Here is a 19,329-nt window from a genome sequence, read left to right on the forward strand (position 1 = left end):
AGCTTTTATATTTTCTAGAAGAAGCTACCAGTTTCTGGTAATGCCTTTTGGGCTAAATATAACTGGTGGAGTTTTTGTAGCAGCCTTGGGTACAATGCTAGGACCTGAGTTACTAGACAGAGTTATGTTATATGTAGATGATATTTTAGTCACTACAGAAACACGGGAAGAATATATCGAAATCATAGAAAAGGTATATAAGACGTTCAATGATTATAGTGTTACAGCAAATTTAAGATTAGATTAGATTAGAGATTAGATTAGATTAATACTTGTTCCATAGATCATGAATACGACACTTCGTAATGATGTGGAACGTGTCAGGTTAATAAAAGATGTCTGTACAAGAAATTACATTACACAAAATATTGCATGACACTAATGATTAAGTTTTTTTTTTTTTTTTTTACTTACTTTATATCTAAAAATTCAGCCAATGAGTAGAAGGAGTTGTCATCTAGAAATTCTTTTAATTTATTTTTAAATGTTAGTTGGCTATCTGTCAGGCTTTTGATGCTGTTTGATAGGTGCCCAAAGACTTTTGTGGCAGCATAATTTACCCCTTTCTGTGCCAAAGTCAGATTTAACCCTGCATAGTGAAGATCATCCTTTCTCCTGGTGTTATAGGTATGCACACTGCTATTACTTTTGAATTGGGTTGGATTATTATCAACAAATTTCATAAGGGAATATATATACTGTAAGGTTACTGTGAGGATCCCTAGATCCTTAAATAGATGTCTGCAGGATGACCGTGGGTGGGCTCCAGCAATTATTCTGATTACACGTTTTTGTGCAATGAATACTTTTCTACTCAACGATGAATTACCCCAGAATATGATGCCATACGAAAGCAGTGAATGAAAGTAGGCATAGTAAGCTAATTTACTGAGATTCTTATCACCAAAATTTGCAATAACCCTAATAGCATACGTAGCTGAACTCAGACGTTTCAGCAGACCATCAATGTGTTGCTTCCAGTTTAACCTCTCATCAATGGACACACCTAAAAATTTTGAAAATTCTACCTTAGCTACAGACTTCTGTTCAAATTCTATATTTATTACTGGAGTTTTGCCATTTACTGTACGGAACTGTATATACTGTGTTTTATCAAAATTTAAAGAGAGTCCGTTTGCTGAGAACCACTTAAAAAGTCTGAATTTGGCAAGAATCAAATTAAATGTTTAGGTCACATTATGTCAACTATGGGAATCATACCAGATGTGAATAAACTTGACACATTGAGAAATATGCCATATCCGACAAACAAATAGCAATTAAAATAGTTTCTAGGTTTTGCCTCAGTTTTTAGAAAATTCGTACCCAATCATCTATTAGATAACGATCATTTGTTAAATTTGATACGGAAAAATACTCCTTGGTAATGTCATTTATATGAATAATTTCACTGACTATGTTGCAGCCACCTCTCTGGCTTTCAGTGAGTAATCTGACCAGAAAACGTAATAATGACGAATACAAAGACTTGTGAATAAACAATTTACGACGATGTCAATCTGCATTACATCCGGTATTACAGTTTCAAGACATTTTAATGAAGTTTGTGATTCATCCCACCAGTTTTAAATAAAAATAAATGGAACACGAGCCTGGAAAGCGAAGACATCGTCACTCGCCAACTTAAGGAACTAAAATTTAGCACCCACGAAAGACTGCAAGAAGGAGGAGGATCCACACCACGTAACTTTGACGTTTTGCTTCACAGTCACAATGTCATATGCTCCACTTACATCAAGTAAGGCCACTGTTAGATATCCTTGTACTAAAAATGTGTGTTTGATGTCCAGTGTTACAACATGAGATTTTCCATGATTCATCTTCATTTCCATAAACCCTATCATGTCTGTAGTAAGTGGGCATATTTTTCTAGCCACCATTCCAAGAGAATGTTGATAATCCATTGAAATGTCTTCCAAGAGAGTGTTGATAATCCATTGAAATGTCTTACAGATACAAAATAACAAGGAAATCGATTGATGGAAAGAAACCATGTATGGATCCTTCCACAGTTTCAGGACAGGAATAACTAAAAGTGTGCTCCACCCCATAGGAAACGTAGCGGTACTCCACAATGCATTACAGATTTCGATAAGCAGTTTTTTAGCAGGTCTAAGGATCACTGAATATGTCAGGTGATCGATCCCTGGTGAGGTATTATTCCTTTGCTTAAATGTTTGTTTGACCTCTGCTGTAGTGAATGATGTTTCCAATATTTGTGCTGGTTGTCTGTGGGTATTAAATAACTGAAATGTAGGCATCCTATAGTCGGTCTTGTGAGTGCAAGTCCATCAATGAATTCCTCTCTACAATAGGTTAACAACGATGCTTATTTGATTTCTACTTCTTTGTTTGACTATAGACTGGATGTCAGACAAAGGAGTGTCTTTATTGATCTTCTCTGTGTAATCATGCCAACTACTTCTCTTTAGCTGCTAAAATGTGTGTTTCGCTTTAGTATGTCCTTGTTTATACCTCATGAAATATTCCCAAGTCAAAGTTGGTTAGAATATTTTAACAGCTACTTCCCATTTTCTAGGGACAAAGTGTCAGTCTTTATTCCACCTGGGTGCTGATGTTCCTCTTTGTACATGGGGTAGATTAATTGTAGGAACTGATGTAATCAATGCATCACTGATAATACTAAACAATTTATAATAACCTTCCACCAGTGAGGACAATGTTATTAGCATCTTAATTTGGTTCTCTATTAATTCTTGATATTTCACCCATTCTACTTTGTTAACCTTCCACATTTTTGAAGGACTATTGGGAGCTGACTGATACTCTTGAGGTGTGTGTGTTTCTGTAGCATACTTTTCTGGTCCCAAAGGATAGCTGATGATATAGCACTGGTAAAATGGAAATGAGCGTTTGGCGTCATTGGCCGAGAGGCCCCTTATGGGGCAGGTCCGGCTGCCTTGGTGCAGGTCTTATTACGTTCAATTCCACATTGGTTGACCTGTGAGCCGGATGGGGATGAAATGATGATGAAGGCAGCACAACACCCAGTCCCTGAGAGGAGAAAATCCCCGATCCAGCTGGGACTCGAACCCTGGCTCGTAGGACAGCAATCCGTCACACAGACTGCTCAGCTATTGGGGTAGACATATACCACTGGTGATCTGTAACGATATTTGAAGAGCACAGACCTGTGTCAATTGAAGACAGTCGTTTATCCAGTTTAAAAGTGAATGTTGGTGATCCACCATAATGACTAAACACTGCAACATAAAGACTAAACTCGTCTAAAATTACAGGTAAAGCTGCTCTGTAGTGGCATTCAAGGCTGGGGCATTGAATTGGCGGTTGTATCTGGCTCAATAGATTGAGACATTTCCTTTCTGAAACAACAGATCTCACTGTTAATACAATGATACCACTGATATTTTTTGTCGATTATTCTGGCCCTAACAGCAACCACCTGCAGACTATTAAGGCCATCACACCATCATTTCACAACATGTCAAAACTTTCTACAGTGGATTTCAAATGGCGCTATTCACACTGGCCATAATGTTCGATCACAGCACTGTCAAAGTTTCTCGCGAACAAAGTTTTTATGGGTGAATCATGGTCCATTGTTGATAATGTAATTCTCAAACACATTTCCACCCGATACACAACCAAGCTCTATCCTCCATACTTCAATGTTGCATTTATATTTCTTGGTTCATCCTTGCATAATCCTGACGCCATGTAATGTGGTAGCTATGTGACTTACGCTGGTTTTTAGAGTTGCTGACACTCTCACTCGCATCATTTGCCGGTTTCTACACTGTTGTTGCTCTGAGTGTTGTAGACTGTGCTGTATTTGCTGCTGCTCTTGCCATTGTTGTTGTGTTATTGGCTGGATTACGTGGCCAATAGATCTTGAGCTACTAGACTGCCATGCCAGTGATTTTAGTGATGGGAATTTCGTGTAACTGTTAAATGCAAACGGCTTATTTAAGATTTCAGCTTATGGGGTCTGGTTTAATGGATTTCTCACTACCTCTGCGATCTTAGCCTGGGCCACTTTGTGTTTTATGTCTTATTGGTGTTTGCAAGCTTGGAATCATTTGTTGGTGGTGTGATGTGGGATGCAGCAATATAAACGACACTGAGATTCTTCCATACAAAAATCCATTCAATATACCACATTTATTGTGCCTGACATGGAATCTCCACTGCTAGGTCGATGGTTATATTTTAACCAATTTCTGCATGGTATTACTGGAGTAATTTATGGTTCTACAGAGCATCTTGCGCCCAAGAATATTATGTGATGCGGTAATATTTGCGATCTACATGCGGTGTTGCCTACCAGTGTTGGGACACCCCTTTCTGGGTTTGTAACAACTTTTCGTGTGTATTGTTTGATACTAATATCTGGGTTTCATTCTGTATTTCTGTGTAGATTTCTTTATCTGTCAAAACTGTATCAACATCATCTATGATCCCGTATGTATGTAACGATAAATTGGTGCTGTACACATCTAGCTTTTTTTCTTTAAATATAGTTAATTCCAGTACACTGTCACTATGATTACTAACTTCAGTTTCTATTTTCACTCTCTTCCTGTCTAACTGACTTTTATTTATATCCTTTTTAAGGTGGACACTGTACAAATACATGAATTACCTGTAATAATGGGGTGTAACTTTCCGCTAGTTTTGTCTAGAGTTTTCAGAAAAACAAGGAAAGGACCCAGATCTGTCCTGCTATATCGGATACTACTTTTGCATTAATACATATTTTACACTGGGGAAGGTCGCCGATCCCTCACCCGGTTAGTGACTTCTTGAGTGGGTTCAGCGGAATGTGTATCAGTTATCTCCACTTGCCGTTTTTCTCCAGGTATTTTATTTGATATCCTTTTGTCGATTTAAAGTTTTATTTCAAAGTTTTCTATCATCTACTGTAAGTTTATAACACCTGTTTAATTCATTGGATTGGAAGAAGTCTTCTCGCGCTGTGATGGCCGATACTGTGTGCTTATCTGGTACAAGCTTTTTCGTCTATCTTTATGTTCCTTCATGTTAAAGGATACTGAGTTTCCATATTGAGGTTACCCTTGCAGAATCTGTACTACATTAGAAACAGTTGCTAATGTTTCAAGATTTTGTGATAAGTCACGTTGGTTTCCCTCACCGTAGACACCGCTATCCATAGTGAAGTGTCCGCTATAGACCATTAGAAGGCAAAACATAAGTAATTTCATCTTTTCTAGCTACTAAATTGCACCCACACTTCGATTTATCGGTTGCTAATCAAAGATGATACCTACCCTATGTTTGGTACTGTGTATTGTATTGTGTAGTGTTGAATATCTCTACGGTGCAAGGCACGTAGCAATCTGTGATGTAAATATTATTATGATACATGTTGAAAATGAAAGGCGTAACTAGTTTGTATAGGAAAGTATATAAATGTATAGTGGAACAAAGTCGGTGTTCAGTTTGCTGTTCACAAACTAATGACCAATGTTTACAAGTTACTAAGTACACTCTCCCATTTTTATCAAGGAAGTGCTTTTCTTCAGCCAAAGTCGAACAACATACAACTTACGATGTTTTGAATGTGTGTGATAGAAGAAATGGGGACACTGGCGCTGAAGATTCTCCATCGGAAGTAAATGGAGAAACTAGGTACCCACTTTCGAATTCGTGTACAGAAGATCTCTCAACCTACGCACCATATTTCAAGCCAGCGTTTAACTTCGCTGCTTATGTCAACAAATCGCCGACTTTGCAGCAGTTAGTCAAACTCGGTGTCGATTTACATCGTATTGAGAAAAGCAGAAACAGCCCGGAGTACATACTGCAACTGGATTTTGAGAGAGATATGAGTAAGCATATAAGGTACAATGTTGAAATTTTAGTATGCCTTCTCCCGTCAGTAAAAGTTACTTCTGTGGGTCTGTGTCCAAGATATTTCCTATGTTTTGATTCTGAGTAAATTGTCAGTGAATTTCGAGATCCGAGTGGCTATTTTTTATGAATGTATTTTCCTTAACAATACTAGGTGGGGTTATGGTGCTGAATCAGAAGCCTAACTATTGTCCTGGACAGCTGAAAATGTAAGATAACTCTGTAGGATCAGTTCTCCTGCATTTATTTAAGTGACCTGTATCATTTTCCAGCTAAGCAACAATTTGCTCCCTGAAGCTTCTGTAGTGAACTGAGATTTAGCTGCTGATCTGCCTCATTGTAATTATCTCATCAGTGTCTCAGTTCTATTGGCACTGACATTTACCGTAATGGAATGTGTGCTGTATGCGTGGATTGTTCGTTTAAGGGACAAATTTTCCAAATAGCATGTGACTCAAAGTATTGTTGGTTTAGTGTGATTAGGGTTTGTTGATTTTAAGCTGATTATTTCCCGGCACATGGGCAGAATGTTAGTCAATTTCATTAAGTAGTGTTAATTGAGATGTGTACAGCTCAGTTTTGACATGTTGAATTAGCGTAAAGGAAACGTCCGATTCCACCCGTCTGCTTTGACCAATGACGTCACCAATATGTCGGAAACGACCATTCACAACTACTCCATGTCGCGACTATGACGTCATAACGTAAACAGGGCAACAAACACAAAAATAGATCGAAAAACCAAGTACATATTCCTCCAAAAATATAATGAAACCAACGGGACAAACGAGTGAAATTGAGGGTAAAAATAAACACACACACCAGTAAACCAAACGAGAAAAACGATAAAATAAAACTACTACGACCTTCCTAGAATCAACTAAAAGCAATATCCACTGGAATCGAACACTTCCCTTGACCTATATAAGTCAACAGCGACTACTGATTCCACACTACCAGTCTCAAAACTTTCACGGCCACCACACTTAATCCTACCAAAAAAAAAAAAAAACAGCATAGAAAATCAAAATTAGAATTGAACACTTCCCTTGACCTGTTATCCTTACGTCATCTCCACACATTGCCGTCCCTGATCCGAGACGCCAGAACTTTAGTAAACCTCATTTCTTAATGACAAGCTGAACACTTCACAACTTCAGCCAACAGGCCGAATAGCTGAAGAAATTTTATTAGAGACAACAAACTGTCCCCCAACATCAGTGACAACTGAAAACTGTTGACCTTGTCAAGTCATATCCACACCTACCATAGACTTAAACAAAGAAATTTATCAAAATTCACACACAATGAACAGAAAAAAATAAACTAGAATAACAAAACCAAAATCGTTAACTCACTGAAAAATATTCCGCTCAAAGCACAGTAACAACCAATACCACACACATGCAATGCTACAACGCAAATGAACCCCATACACCACATAACATGCTAACCATAAACACACCACCAGAGAGAACCAGTGACCACAACAGTACACCACTTATAAACAAGCCACACACGCAAACTAAACCAACAACATCACCTAACACATAAACACACCACCAGAGAGCACCGCCAATCATATCAAAATGACAACCACAAACACGTCACTCTCGCACACTAAGCTCCGCACCATCGTGATGTCACACACCACAACAGTTTTATGTCATGGGACAAAACCGATAGTTGGAATCGGACCCAATTGCGTGGATGGGTCAAAGGAAATGTTCAAAACAAGTCGTCAGCTACACTGGCCTCACATTTTGATTCATATATTCCCAGCCTTGTAGTTAGATGGCTGTTGTTGTTATGGTCTTCAGTCCAGAGACTGGTTTGATGCAGCTCTCCATGGTACTCTATCCTGTGCAAACTACTTCTTCTCCCAGTACCTACTGCAACCTACATTGTTCTGAATCTGCTTGGTGTATTCATCTCTTGGTCTCTATACAATTTTTACCCTCCATGCTGCCCTCCAATATTAAATTGATGATCCCTTGATGCCTCAGAACATGTCCTACCAACCGATCCCTTCTTCTTGTCAAGTTGTGCCACAAACACCTCTTCTCCCCAATTCTATTCAATACCTCCTTATTAGTTATGTGATCTACCCATGTAATCTTCAGCATTTTTCTGTAGCACCACATTTCGAAAGCTTCTATTCTCTTCTTGTCCAAACTATTTATCGTCCATGTTTCACTTCCATACATGGCTACACTCCATACAAATACTTTCAGAAATGACTTCCTGACACTTAAATTTCTTTCCTTCAGAAATGCTTTCCTTTGTCATTGCCAGTCTACATTTTATGTCCTCTCTACTTCAACCATCATCAGTTATTTTGCTCCCCAAAAAGCAAAACTCGTTTACTACTTTAAGTCTCTCATTTCTTAATCTAATTCCCTGAGCATCACCCGACCTAATTCGACTACATTCCATTATCCTCGTTTTGCTTTTGTTGATGTTCATCTTACGTCCTCCTTTCAAGACACTGTCCATTCCATTCAGCACTCTTCCAGGTCCTTTGCTGTCTCTGACAGAATTACAAACCTCAGAGTTTTTATTTCTTCTCCTTGGATTTTAATTCCTTCTCTGAATTTTTCTTTTGTTTCCTTTTACTGCTTGCTCAATATACAGATTGAATAACATTGGGGAGAGGCTATAACCCTGCCTCACCCCATTCCCAACCACTGGTTCCCTTTCATTGAAATTATTATATTCTTCTTGAAGTCTGAGGGTATTTCGCCTGCCTCATACATCTTGCTCAACAGATGGTAGATTTTTGTCAGGACTGGCTCTTCCAAGGCCGTCAGTAGTTCTAATGGAATGTTGTCTACTCCTAGGGCCTTGTTTTGGCTTAGGTCTTTCAGTGCTCTGTCAAACTCTTCACCCAGTATCATATCTCCCATTTCATCTTCATCTACATCCTCTTCCATTTCCATAATATTGTCCTCAAGAACATCGCCCTTGTACAGACCCTCTATATACTCCTTCCACCTTTCTGCTTTCCCTTCTTTGCTTAGAACTGGGTTTCCATCTGAGCTCTTGATATTCATACAAGTGGTTCTCTTTTCTCCAAAGGTCTCTTTAATTTTCCTGTTGGCAGTATTATCTTATCCCTAGTGAGATTAGCTTCAACATCCTTACATTTGTCCTCTAGCCATCCCTGCTTAGCCATTTTGCACTTCCTGTCAATCTCATTTTTGAGACGTTTGTATTCCTTTTTGCCTGCTTCATTTACTGCATTTTTATATTTTCTCCTTTCATCAATTAAATTCAATATTTCTTCTGTTACCCAAGGATTTCTATTAGCCCTCGTCTTTTTACCTACTTGATCCTCTGCTGCCTTCACTACTTAATCCCTCAGATGTACCCATTCTTCTTCTACTGCATTTCTTTCCTCCATTCCTGTCAATTGTTCCCTCATGCTCTCCCTGAAACTCTGTACAACCTCTGGTTTAGTCAGTTTATCCAGGTCCCATCTCCTTAAATTCCCACCTTTTTGCAGTTTCTTCAGCTTTAATATACGGTTCATAACCAATAGATTGTGGTCAGAGTCCACATCTGCCCCTGGAAATGTCTTACAATTTATTACCTGGTTTCTAAATCTCTTTCTTTCCATTATATAATCTATCTGAAATCTGTCAGTATCTCCAGAATTCTTCCATGTATACAACCTTCTTTTATGATTCTTGAACTAAGTGTTAGCTATGATTAAGTTGTGCTCTGTGCAAAATTCTACCAGACGGCTTTCTCTTTCATTTCTTATCCCCAATCCATATTCACCTACTATGTTTCCTTCTCTCCCTTTTCCTACTCTCAAATTCCAGTCGCCTACGAGTATTAAATTTTCATCTCCCTACACTACCTGAATAATTTCTTTTATCTCAGCATACATTTCATCAATTAATTTATCATCTGCAGAGCTAGTTGGCATATAAACTTGTACTACTGTAGTAGGCGTGGGCTTTATGTCTATCTTGGTCACAATAATTCGTTCACTATGCTGTTTATAGTAGCTTACCCGCACTCCTATTTTTGTTATTCATTATTAAGCCTACTCCTGCATTACCCCTATTTGATTTTGTATTTATAACCCTGTATTCACCAGACCAAAAGTCTTGTTCCTCCTGCCACCGAACTTCACTAATTCCCACTATATCTAACTTTAATTTATCCATTTCCCTTTTTAAATTTTCTAACCTACGTGCCTGATTAAGGGATCTGACATTCCATGCTCCGATCTGTAGAACACCAGTTTTCTATCTTCTGATAACGACGTCCCCTTGTGTAGTCCCCGCCCGGAGATCTAAATCGGAGACTATTTTACCTCCGAAATATGGAAATACGGAAGTGTCCGATCCCACCTGTCTGCTTTGACCCATGACGTCACAAATATGGCGGAAACGACCATAAACGACAATTCCAATATGGCGGATATAAAATCGTTGCATACGTATCAGGAAGACGAAAATACATCGAAAAACACACATTTCACAAAAAGCCTAATGACTTTAATGGGACAAGCGTGGGAAATTGGGGGTTTTTGGGTGGGGAGAAACTAAATCCAAACAAATTTAGCCACCCACCCCCATACAAAACCACATAAAACAACAAAAAAATCGACATCACAAAACTCACCAAATACCACAAAACAATATTATCTGGAATCGAACACTTCCCTTGACCTATATGGATCTACAGCAGCTCCCGATCCCATCTCCCAATACAAAAATCAAAATGCACCGCCAAACATTACGAACAAAGACTTCCCTTGACCTACACAGATCTACAGCAGCTCCCGATCCCATAAATTAGGATCGACCACTACCCTTGACCTATGTAACTCAAAAACATCTCCCAATACCAATACCAACCTCCACAGCCACAAATTTCAATGAAACACTTCCCTATACCCCAATACACAACACATACACCAAAAACAAAAACAAAAATGAGAACTTACCACAAGAAAGTTCCAGCCCCACAAACTAGATTGGCCACCACAATCACACACACACACACACACACACACACACACACACACACACACACACACACACACACACACACACACGTGCAAACACGCAAACCAATGAAACAATACTAAACCAAAAGAAAAACTCAACCCACCCACACCTCAACCCCCTGCCCAACCCCTCTTCCTGACCCCAAAATAAGAAACTAAAACTAAAACCCAATGCAACATAAAAAAATCTCAGTCACACACTACAACTCAACAAAAACTTCAACAAAATAGATCCTCCACAACTAAAACAAAAAACAAACACACTCCCCCCCCCCCCCCCCCCACCTTAACGAATACTATACAACAAAATAAACCACCCACCCCACCTTGAGCCACAGCCCCCCACCCACCTACCCAGACCACCCTAACAAACAACTTTCGGCCTATACATTTTACCCACAGCCCTTAAGAAAACCCGAACAATACAATAGCCCTCTGGGACACACTTCTGCCAACAGTACTCATCTAAATGAGACTGAAGGTTGGAATAGCACCTCTTCCCCTTCCCAAGAACTGACTTAACTGCCCCCCACATCCCCTCTATTGTATTAGTACAAGCCCCTGTCTCAAAATTCTTAAACTCTAAACTATGGTTCATTATTAAATGATTAAATCCCCTCTCACCCAACCCCCTATAAGAAGAAAAAGCATCAGAAACTATTGTGAACCGCGGCTCTATATATTCCTCAATTAACCCCACTAATTCAGCCTTGGACCTCCCTTCCACAACCCTAAAAACACATTCGTAATCCCCACCCCCCGGAACAACAGCCCCCCACACCCAAAGACCAGCCACAGACTTCCCCCTCCCATACTTCCTCTTCCCAAACTGTGACTCGACCACCTCCACAACAACCCCATGCCCCCCCAACTTACCCCTGTACTTAATAAATTCCGAACACACTTCACGACAAAAGGAATACCAATCTAAAACGCTCCTCTCACTCACACTAGCCTCATGCGCGCAAAAACTCTGTGGGGATCTATAACAAAAATAATATGTAACAAGCACAATCTCGCGCATGCCCAACCTAGACTTCTCGAACCAAATACCGCGCCGTATAGAACGCCACATGTCGTCTTTGCGACAGCACCACATATAACCGTCCCTGGTCCGAGAGGCCGGAACTTTAACCAATTTCATTGGTTCATGGCACACACCGCACTTCACCACCCCGGCAATTAAGCCAAAAAGCTGTAGGAACTTAATCAGCTCTAAAGCTGTGTCCCCCATCATAGCACTCAACCGAGAACTATTGATTTTGTCTTTCATATCCATTTCTGAACAAAAAACCACAACCGATTAAACTTAATAACAAAACCACCCGATGTACAGCAATCATCACCACATTAACTTTCACACAAAACCATTAACTCACTGATGCAAATACCGCTTCAAAAATACGCAAGCAGCACTCGCCACAGAGCAACATCAAACTGAGCCCAATATACCAAACGAACGATAACCCTGAATGTACCACCAGAGGGCACAACAAACCACATCGCGACGACATCTACAAACACACCACACTCGCAAACCAAACTCCGCGCCGTCATGACGTCACACACCACAACACCCTTACGTCACGGGTCAAAGCCGACGCGTGAGATCGGACGCTTCTGTCGACCCCGAAATATTTTACCCAAGAGGATGCCATCAACATTTAGCCATACAGTAAAGCTACTTTCAGCCGTTCACAGTACCAGCACAGCAAGGCCGTTTTGGTTATTGTTACAAGACCAGATCAGTCAGTCATCCAGACTGTTGCCCCTGCAACTACTGAAAAGGCTTTGTTGCCTCACTTCAGGAACCACACATTTGTCTGGCCTCTCAACAGATACCCCTCCGTTGTGGTTGCATTTACGGTATGGCTGTATTGCTGAGGCACGCAAGCCTCCCCACCATCAGCAAAGTTCATGGTCAGATGGCTAAGGCATTGAATGTGGGGAAAAAAAACTGGTCATGGTCACAGACTGATCGGTAGGTTAGCCTGTGGTTTAGCTTGTTTGGAAGATGACAGTTTCTGTGGGGGTTGGCAAGGCCAACGAATGTGAATGTAAGAAAGTGTGGTTGTTATGACTGTGTGATTTGTAGCTTTGTCCATTTGAAAACATTGACGCTGACATCAGGTTATAGTAGCCATGTTGTTTATGGTTTGCCATGTTGTTTATGCTGCTTCTCACATTTCCTGTATTTATGTAGAATATTCCTCTGTAGCCGAGTGTTGTTGATGATGTAGTGTGAAGATGTAGTGTAGGTAATAATTCCTGAGTTCCCTTTAACCAGGATAGACATAGGGCCCATTTTGCAGTTGACTTAACTATGTGCATACAGGTACTGAGTGAGTTCATATATTGTGATCAAGATTTACTGACACAAGCTGCTGTTGATAGGAGGCAGCTCTGCAGGCATATAAGTTTCTCTCAGGATGAGGAAGTTTTGATGGAGGACCCTGAGTTGTGATTTGATAAGATGAATTTTGGATGCAGGATCAAAGAGATTGGGTGATGAGTGTTTGTAGTCATGAAGAAAGTGAGGTATAAATACTTTTATTAGGTAGTGTCTAATTGGGCAAAAGCTGTTCAGTATTATCCACCAACACAACAGTAATTTTAAAATATTGTGCAAGTGTCACTCCAATGTAGGTTTCTTTTATGGGTGAGAACAATAAAATTACATTTGAAGATGCTGTCGCAGGTGCTATCATGGACACCATAGAGAGCACTTGAACAGTCACTAAAAGATCACTACACTGCACATAACAGTCTGAATGCTTTTGGGAGAACATATTTCCAAAATGAAACAGATGTATCCATGTATTTTGTGAAGGCTGCTGCCACTGTTTGTAATCATACTGAATAAAATTGCTTTCACCGTCATCATTTCTTCCCTCATATATTGTAAACTGGTATTTCTAACAAAGATAGCTCACTGACATTTCTTTGCAGCCCAAGTTGTGTTGATTTTGTGACACGATTGTTCAACTTAACTTGCTACTGCCATGTTTTCATGATATTTATACTGTGGTCCTTTTACCGAATGAATATTGATTGAATACCCAGCCAGATTACAGCCATTGTTGCTATCAGTCATGGAATGTATGTGTGAAAAATTTGAGTAACGTAGGGCATTCAGTACCACCTGTTGGCTTTGATAAGTGACATTACCCAAAGCCTCAGACACAACATGAACATGATTTCATAAATGTAACCCTGATGCGAAAATATAAACATAAAACTACAGAATCATACAAATTCTTAGTAATAAATATTGGAGTTAATGGGACTATCTCTGGAAAGTGGGGTTTTGGATGGAGACAAACTAAAATATAGCTTAACAGCTCCAAAACCACTTTAACAAAACAATAGTTTTAAAAAACACAGTAAGGCAAATCAAAAACGTCTGTTGACCTATGTACCTCAACTTGAAATACTGATGCCACTACAGAAATATTAAAACAGATTGCACTACAAAAAACAAGATGTTGCGCATAACAAAAAATCTTGACAACTATGAAAGACAGATCAGCAAGATAAATTCACCTATATAGCTTAACATGAAAGACCGATGCTAATAGAAATATCGTACAATCTGTAACAGTACATAAAGCACATAGGCGAGACCAGCACACATAGCTGAAATTAAGAAAAAGGCAGCATTGAGATAGTTAACTTACCCACAGTACTACAAAACCTTACCATTGTAGGTAAAACGAGCTCCACAATACCTGCCAATCACAATTCTACATAATTACTAACAACACAAAGCAAAAATTCATAAATAAATTTCATTAACACCAGTTTTGATATATAAGAAAGGCTCAATTGTGCACATAAACCTGTAGGTTATGTACTACAGCAAAACAACATAATCATAAAAAAAACATGCTAACCAAACAAAGTTGGTGACACATAAATCTAGCAATCACAAGAATATGATGTCATCAATGCAATCTCGTGAATAACAAACCAGGAACTGGTCCAAACAGAATGCCATTTGTTGTCATGCCACCATCCTCTGGCTGGTCTGAGATGCAGCACCTTTGCTTAGTCTCGTATCTTCTACACAAATGCAACACTCACATTCTCAGCAATAAAAACAAATAACTGTTGGACTTTAATTGTGCTCAACGTGTTGTCACCTACAGCAGCATGCAGGTACCTGGGTGTAAACTTTTATGTCACATACATAACTAACAAAAAATGAAAGAAAGTTAAATATCTGACCATAAACAACACATCTCACTAATAATATCAAACCCAAAAACTAATCTCATTTCAAATACAACATACAACCATTATGTCTGACATCACACAACACAGTTATGTCATGGGTCATTGTGGCGTGTGATATCAAACACTGGACTTAACCTCAAAGTTCTGCATGCTTTAAATCCCTAAAAAACACAAATTTAATCATGTATTCTTTCTATTATACTGTGTAAGTACAATGACTAAAATTTCATTGCTATCATTGGTGCTGTTGCAGTTTTAACGACCGTTAGTGTATTAAAGAAAGCCCCAGCAAATTGACCTAGGTCATTCTCTGCTGCTCAGAGATTCTTTTTTTATGTCTGTTGTGAACTTTGCAGCAGATTGAGCAGTTTGTAATCCAGAAATAAGAACTAGAAAATGAAGTAAACATTGTGGCTCCCAGGGACTTGCACTACTTTGTAGAGGTCAGTTAATCAGGAGCACAGAGAGATTAATTGTCAGAATAGAGACCTCCAAACATTCTCTGTTATAGAAAGAATACACAATAAATACGTATATGATTTGAGGGTATATGGGGGTGAGCAATTTAGTACACAGGCCTGCCACCTCTTTTGTCATTCCGGTATCCAGTATTGTTGTTGGGTGCACCACTACAGCCATGTCAGTGGAAGCCCAACTATAGTTGCCATGCTAATGGTCTGTGATGCCCTAGACATTGTCCATGTGTATACTTGTCTTGCTGCGAACTAGTCAGTTTCCTGACTCGAGTTACATGACATCACTGTTCAATCCTCCACAGCTGAGTGAACAATGTCTATCCTCTCATGTGTTACTTATGCTGAGCTGATGAAATTGAGTGTGACCATGCTGAAACTATTGATTCCTTACTCCCATCACAGTTGTAAGATCCTGAACAGTGCTAGTAGTCATACTGAGAGGCCATGATCCTGCCGCATTTGAATCCAGACTGGTGCTGGTGAATGTTTCCCCTTCTTACATGAGGCATAACACAATCTTCTCTCACTATGCAATCTGTCTGTAAATATCAAAATGTGTGATACTGTGTGTCAGCTTTGATCTGTGAATACCACCATTACACACTTATACAGTATGGGGACCATAACAACACATTTTACAGATGCGAAGAAACAAAAATTCTACAAAATATAATCAAAATAATGTGAAAAAGAGCATGAATCTAATGGGGAAACCACAGTAATTAGTAGGTTCTGAGCAGAGACAAACAATGATGTTAAAAATACACCAAAACAAAAACTTATTAAAGAATCTAGCAAAGGAAATCCAAAAAACCACAATAAACATATATAAACGAAATGAATTTACAATACTAACAAAATAAACGTGCAAAGAACTGAGATCAGAAATTTCACTTGACTTGTACAGCTCAAATAATGTTCACAAACCACACATCATTCCAAAAGCTGGTATCAGAAATTTCAAATGAAGTCTACAATGCCAAGAAACCAAAACTCCTCATCCAGCTATCATTAAAAACCTAATCTGATTGAAATAGCTAGAACAAACTCCACAGTATCCTCCAGTCACAACAGTTGGTAGTAACTTCAACTAACAATACAACCCAAAGATTCATAAGGAATTACATTAACATCAGTTTTGAAATATAAGTAAAACACGATTATGCACATAAAAACACACACTATACAAAAAAGAACAAATAAAAACATACTCACCAAACAAACTCAGCCAATACACAAATCTGAGATGATTCAGAGAAAAACGCACAACAATCACCTCCAATACCTGTCCCCAACATAATATCCAAATAAATAGATAATTAACAAAAATAATTCGTTTCTTTGGGAGAGGGAGGAGCGGAAGCTATCCAAACAAAATAAACTAGTGCAATCCCCCTCCAAACCTTATCCACTCCCCACAGAAACAACATCTACATGACACCCCGAAAATTAAGCCTAAAAAAATAATGTGAACCGAATTAAACACTCTACTCTCCACACACAAATTCAGCTCACAACCTTTGGTCCATACGTGTTCCCAGTAATTTCTTTTTCTTCTTCTTCTTCTTCTTCTTCTTCTTGCATTACAGCTTCTGTAGGACCACGGGTAGCCCCTTCATGGACTGCATTTTCCTCTTCTTCTCCCAGAATCTCTTCATTCTTTCTCTTCTTCTCTCTCGCTTTTCTTCTGAGATCTTCTGTTTCTCCTGTCGGCTCCACTGGTGACACTCTAATCTTTTCCTGTATTCTTCTGTCATTGATCTCCGGCATATTGGTTGGTGTATATTTGTTCCTCCAATTTTCCTTTCCTTCGACCTTGATCCCCAATTCCAACCAGTCCTTCCGAAGTTCAACAACCCACTTGGTTCCTGTTTTTCCCCTTGTCCTCCCTGTTGTTTCTCACACTCTCTTCATCATTCTACCCATACTCGTCCTAACTACATGTCCAGCAAACCTTACCCTTTTGAGTCTGATTTCCCTGGGTATTGTTCTCATGTTCCGACACAATTCTTCCCTAGGTCTTCGCATCACCTCTCTCCACCTCTTTTTGGACTTAGTATTTTTCTCTCTTCTTTCTCCAGTTGTTCTGTCCCATTTCTTCCTAGTGTCGTCGTCTCAGCAGCATATAATACTGCATTACTCACCGTTGCCTTTTAGTGGCTTATCTTTGCCTCTGTGGATATATTCTTTTTATTGTGTATCTTTCTCATGACGCAGGAGGCTGACCTCATCTTCTTTATCCTCTCTGTTATTCCCTCCTTGCTCTTGTTCCTTCCTGTAATAAATTCTCCCAGGTATTTAAATTTGTCCACCGTTTGCACAGTGCCTTCCGGTGTTTCCCAGTCTGTAGTGGTATTTAATGTCTTTGTCTTGTTATAGGCGAACCTCAGTCCCACCTTTCTGGCTACCTTACTTAAGTTGTCGAGGTGTGTCTTTGCGCGTTCTCACTCACTATCACTATGTCATCTGCAGAGGCTAGGCAGTCCACTTGAGCCCTGTTGTCCTTTTTGTCCCCCACATGGGTCTTTGGTATTCCCATTTCCTCGTTTATTGCTCTCCACTGCCTGATCACTTCGTCCAGTGCTATATTGAACAACAATGGTGACAATCCATCTCCCTGTTTAACACCAGTCCATGAAGGTTATTACTGTCTTTTTGTTTTTAAGACCCTATGTTCTATCAGTTGCTTCAGGATAAATATCTGTTCTATACAACCTCTTCCCTTCCTGAATCCTGCTTGGTAGTCGCCAACTGTACTTTCTACCTGTTCTTCTAATCTCTTGAGCAATAGTTTTGACAACGCCTTGTATCCGACCTCTAGTAGCGATATTCCTCTGTAGTTGTTTGTATCTCCCTTCTTATGTATTGATACTACAATTGCTTTCTTCCATCCTTCTGGCAACTTCTTTGTTCTCCAGATCTGGTGAATTATGTTGGTCATGTTGTCTGTTGCCTTGTTGCCTCCCCACTTTATCATCTCGGCTTCTATACCATCTTCTCCAGTTGCCTTATAATTCTATAGATCGCTTATGACATGTGCAACTTCATCCATGGTTGGAGGGCGTGGCTCTCTCTCTTCTATGTCAATCCCCAGTTCCAGCTCTCCTTCAGGTGGTTCACAGTTCAGCAGGTTGTGAAAGTACTCTGCAAAAATCCGACAGTTCTCCTTCGCACTGACAGCCACCTCCCCTTTCTTATCTCTTGTAAATACATTCCTGGAAATGGAAAAAAGAACACATTGACACCGGTGTGTCAGACCCACCATACTTGCTCCGGACACTGCGAGAGGGCTGTACAAGCAATGATCACACGCACGGCGCAGCGGACACACCAGGAACCGCGGTGTTGGCCGTCGAATGGCGCTAGCTGCGCAGCATTTGTGCACCGCCGCCGTCAGTGTCAGCCAGTTTGTCATGGCATACGGAGCTCCATCGCAGTCTTTAAAACTGGTAGCATGCCGCGACAGCGTGGACGTGAACTGTATGTGCAGTTGACGGACTTTGAGCGAGGGCGTATAGTGGGCATACGGGAGGCCAGGTGGACGTACCGCCGAATTGCTCAACACGTGGGGCGTGAGGTCTCCACAGTACATCGATGTTGTCGCCATTGGTCGGCGGAAGGTGCACGTGCCCGTCGACCTGGGACCGGACCGCAGCGACGCACGGATGCACGCCAAGACGGTAGGATCCTACGCAGTGCCGTAGGGGACCGCACCGC

The 19,329-nt window shown here is 40.0% G+C and overlaps 1 protein-coding gene across 2 annotated transcripts in view; it reads left to right on the plus strand.

The window, feature by feature from the left end:
• Positions 1–5,318: 5,318 nt before the first annotated feature.
• The window catches only part of LOC126320997 (transcription termination factor 3, mitochondrial), a 55,695-nt gene continuing 41,684 nt past the window's right edge, over positions 5,319–19,329 (plus strand). The window contains exons 1-2 of one of the 2 annotated variants that reach the window (XM_049994138.1): positions 5,325–5,852; positions 6,029–6,083. In XM_049994138.1, coding sequence (XP_049850095.1) covers positions 5,387–5,852; positions 6,029–6,083 — 521 coding nt within the window. In that variant the 5' untranslated portion in view covers positions 5,325–5,386. Of the gene's footprint in view, positions 5,866–6,028; positions 6,084–19,329 lie in introns of both variants that reach the window. The other variant, XM_049994139.1, reaches the window with a different exon arrangement.

Source organism: Schistocerca gregaria, chromosome 2, assembly GCF_023897955.1.
Source record: "Schistocerca gregaria isolate iqSchGreg1 chromosome 2, iqSchGreg1.2, whole genome shotgun sequence".
NCBI lineage: Eukaryota > Metazoa > Arthropoda > Insecta > Orthoptera > Acrididae > Schistocerca > Schistocerca gregaria.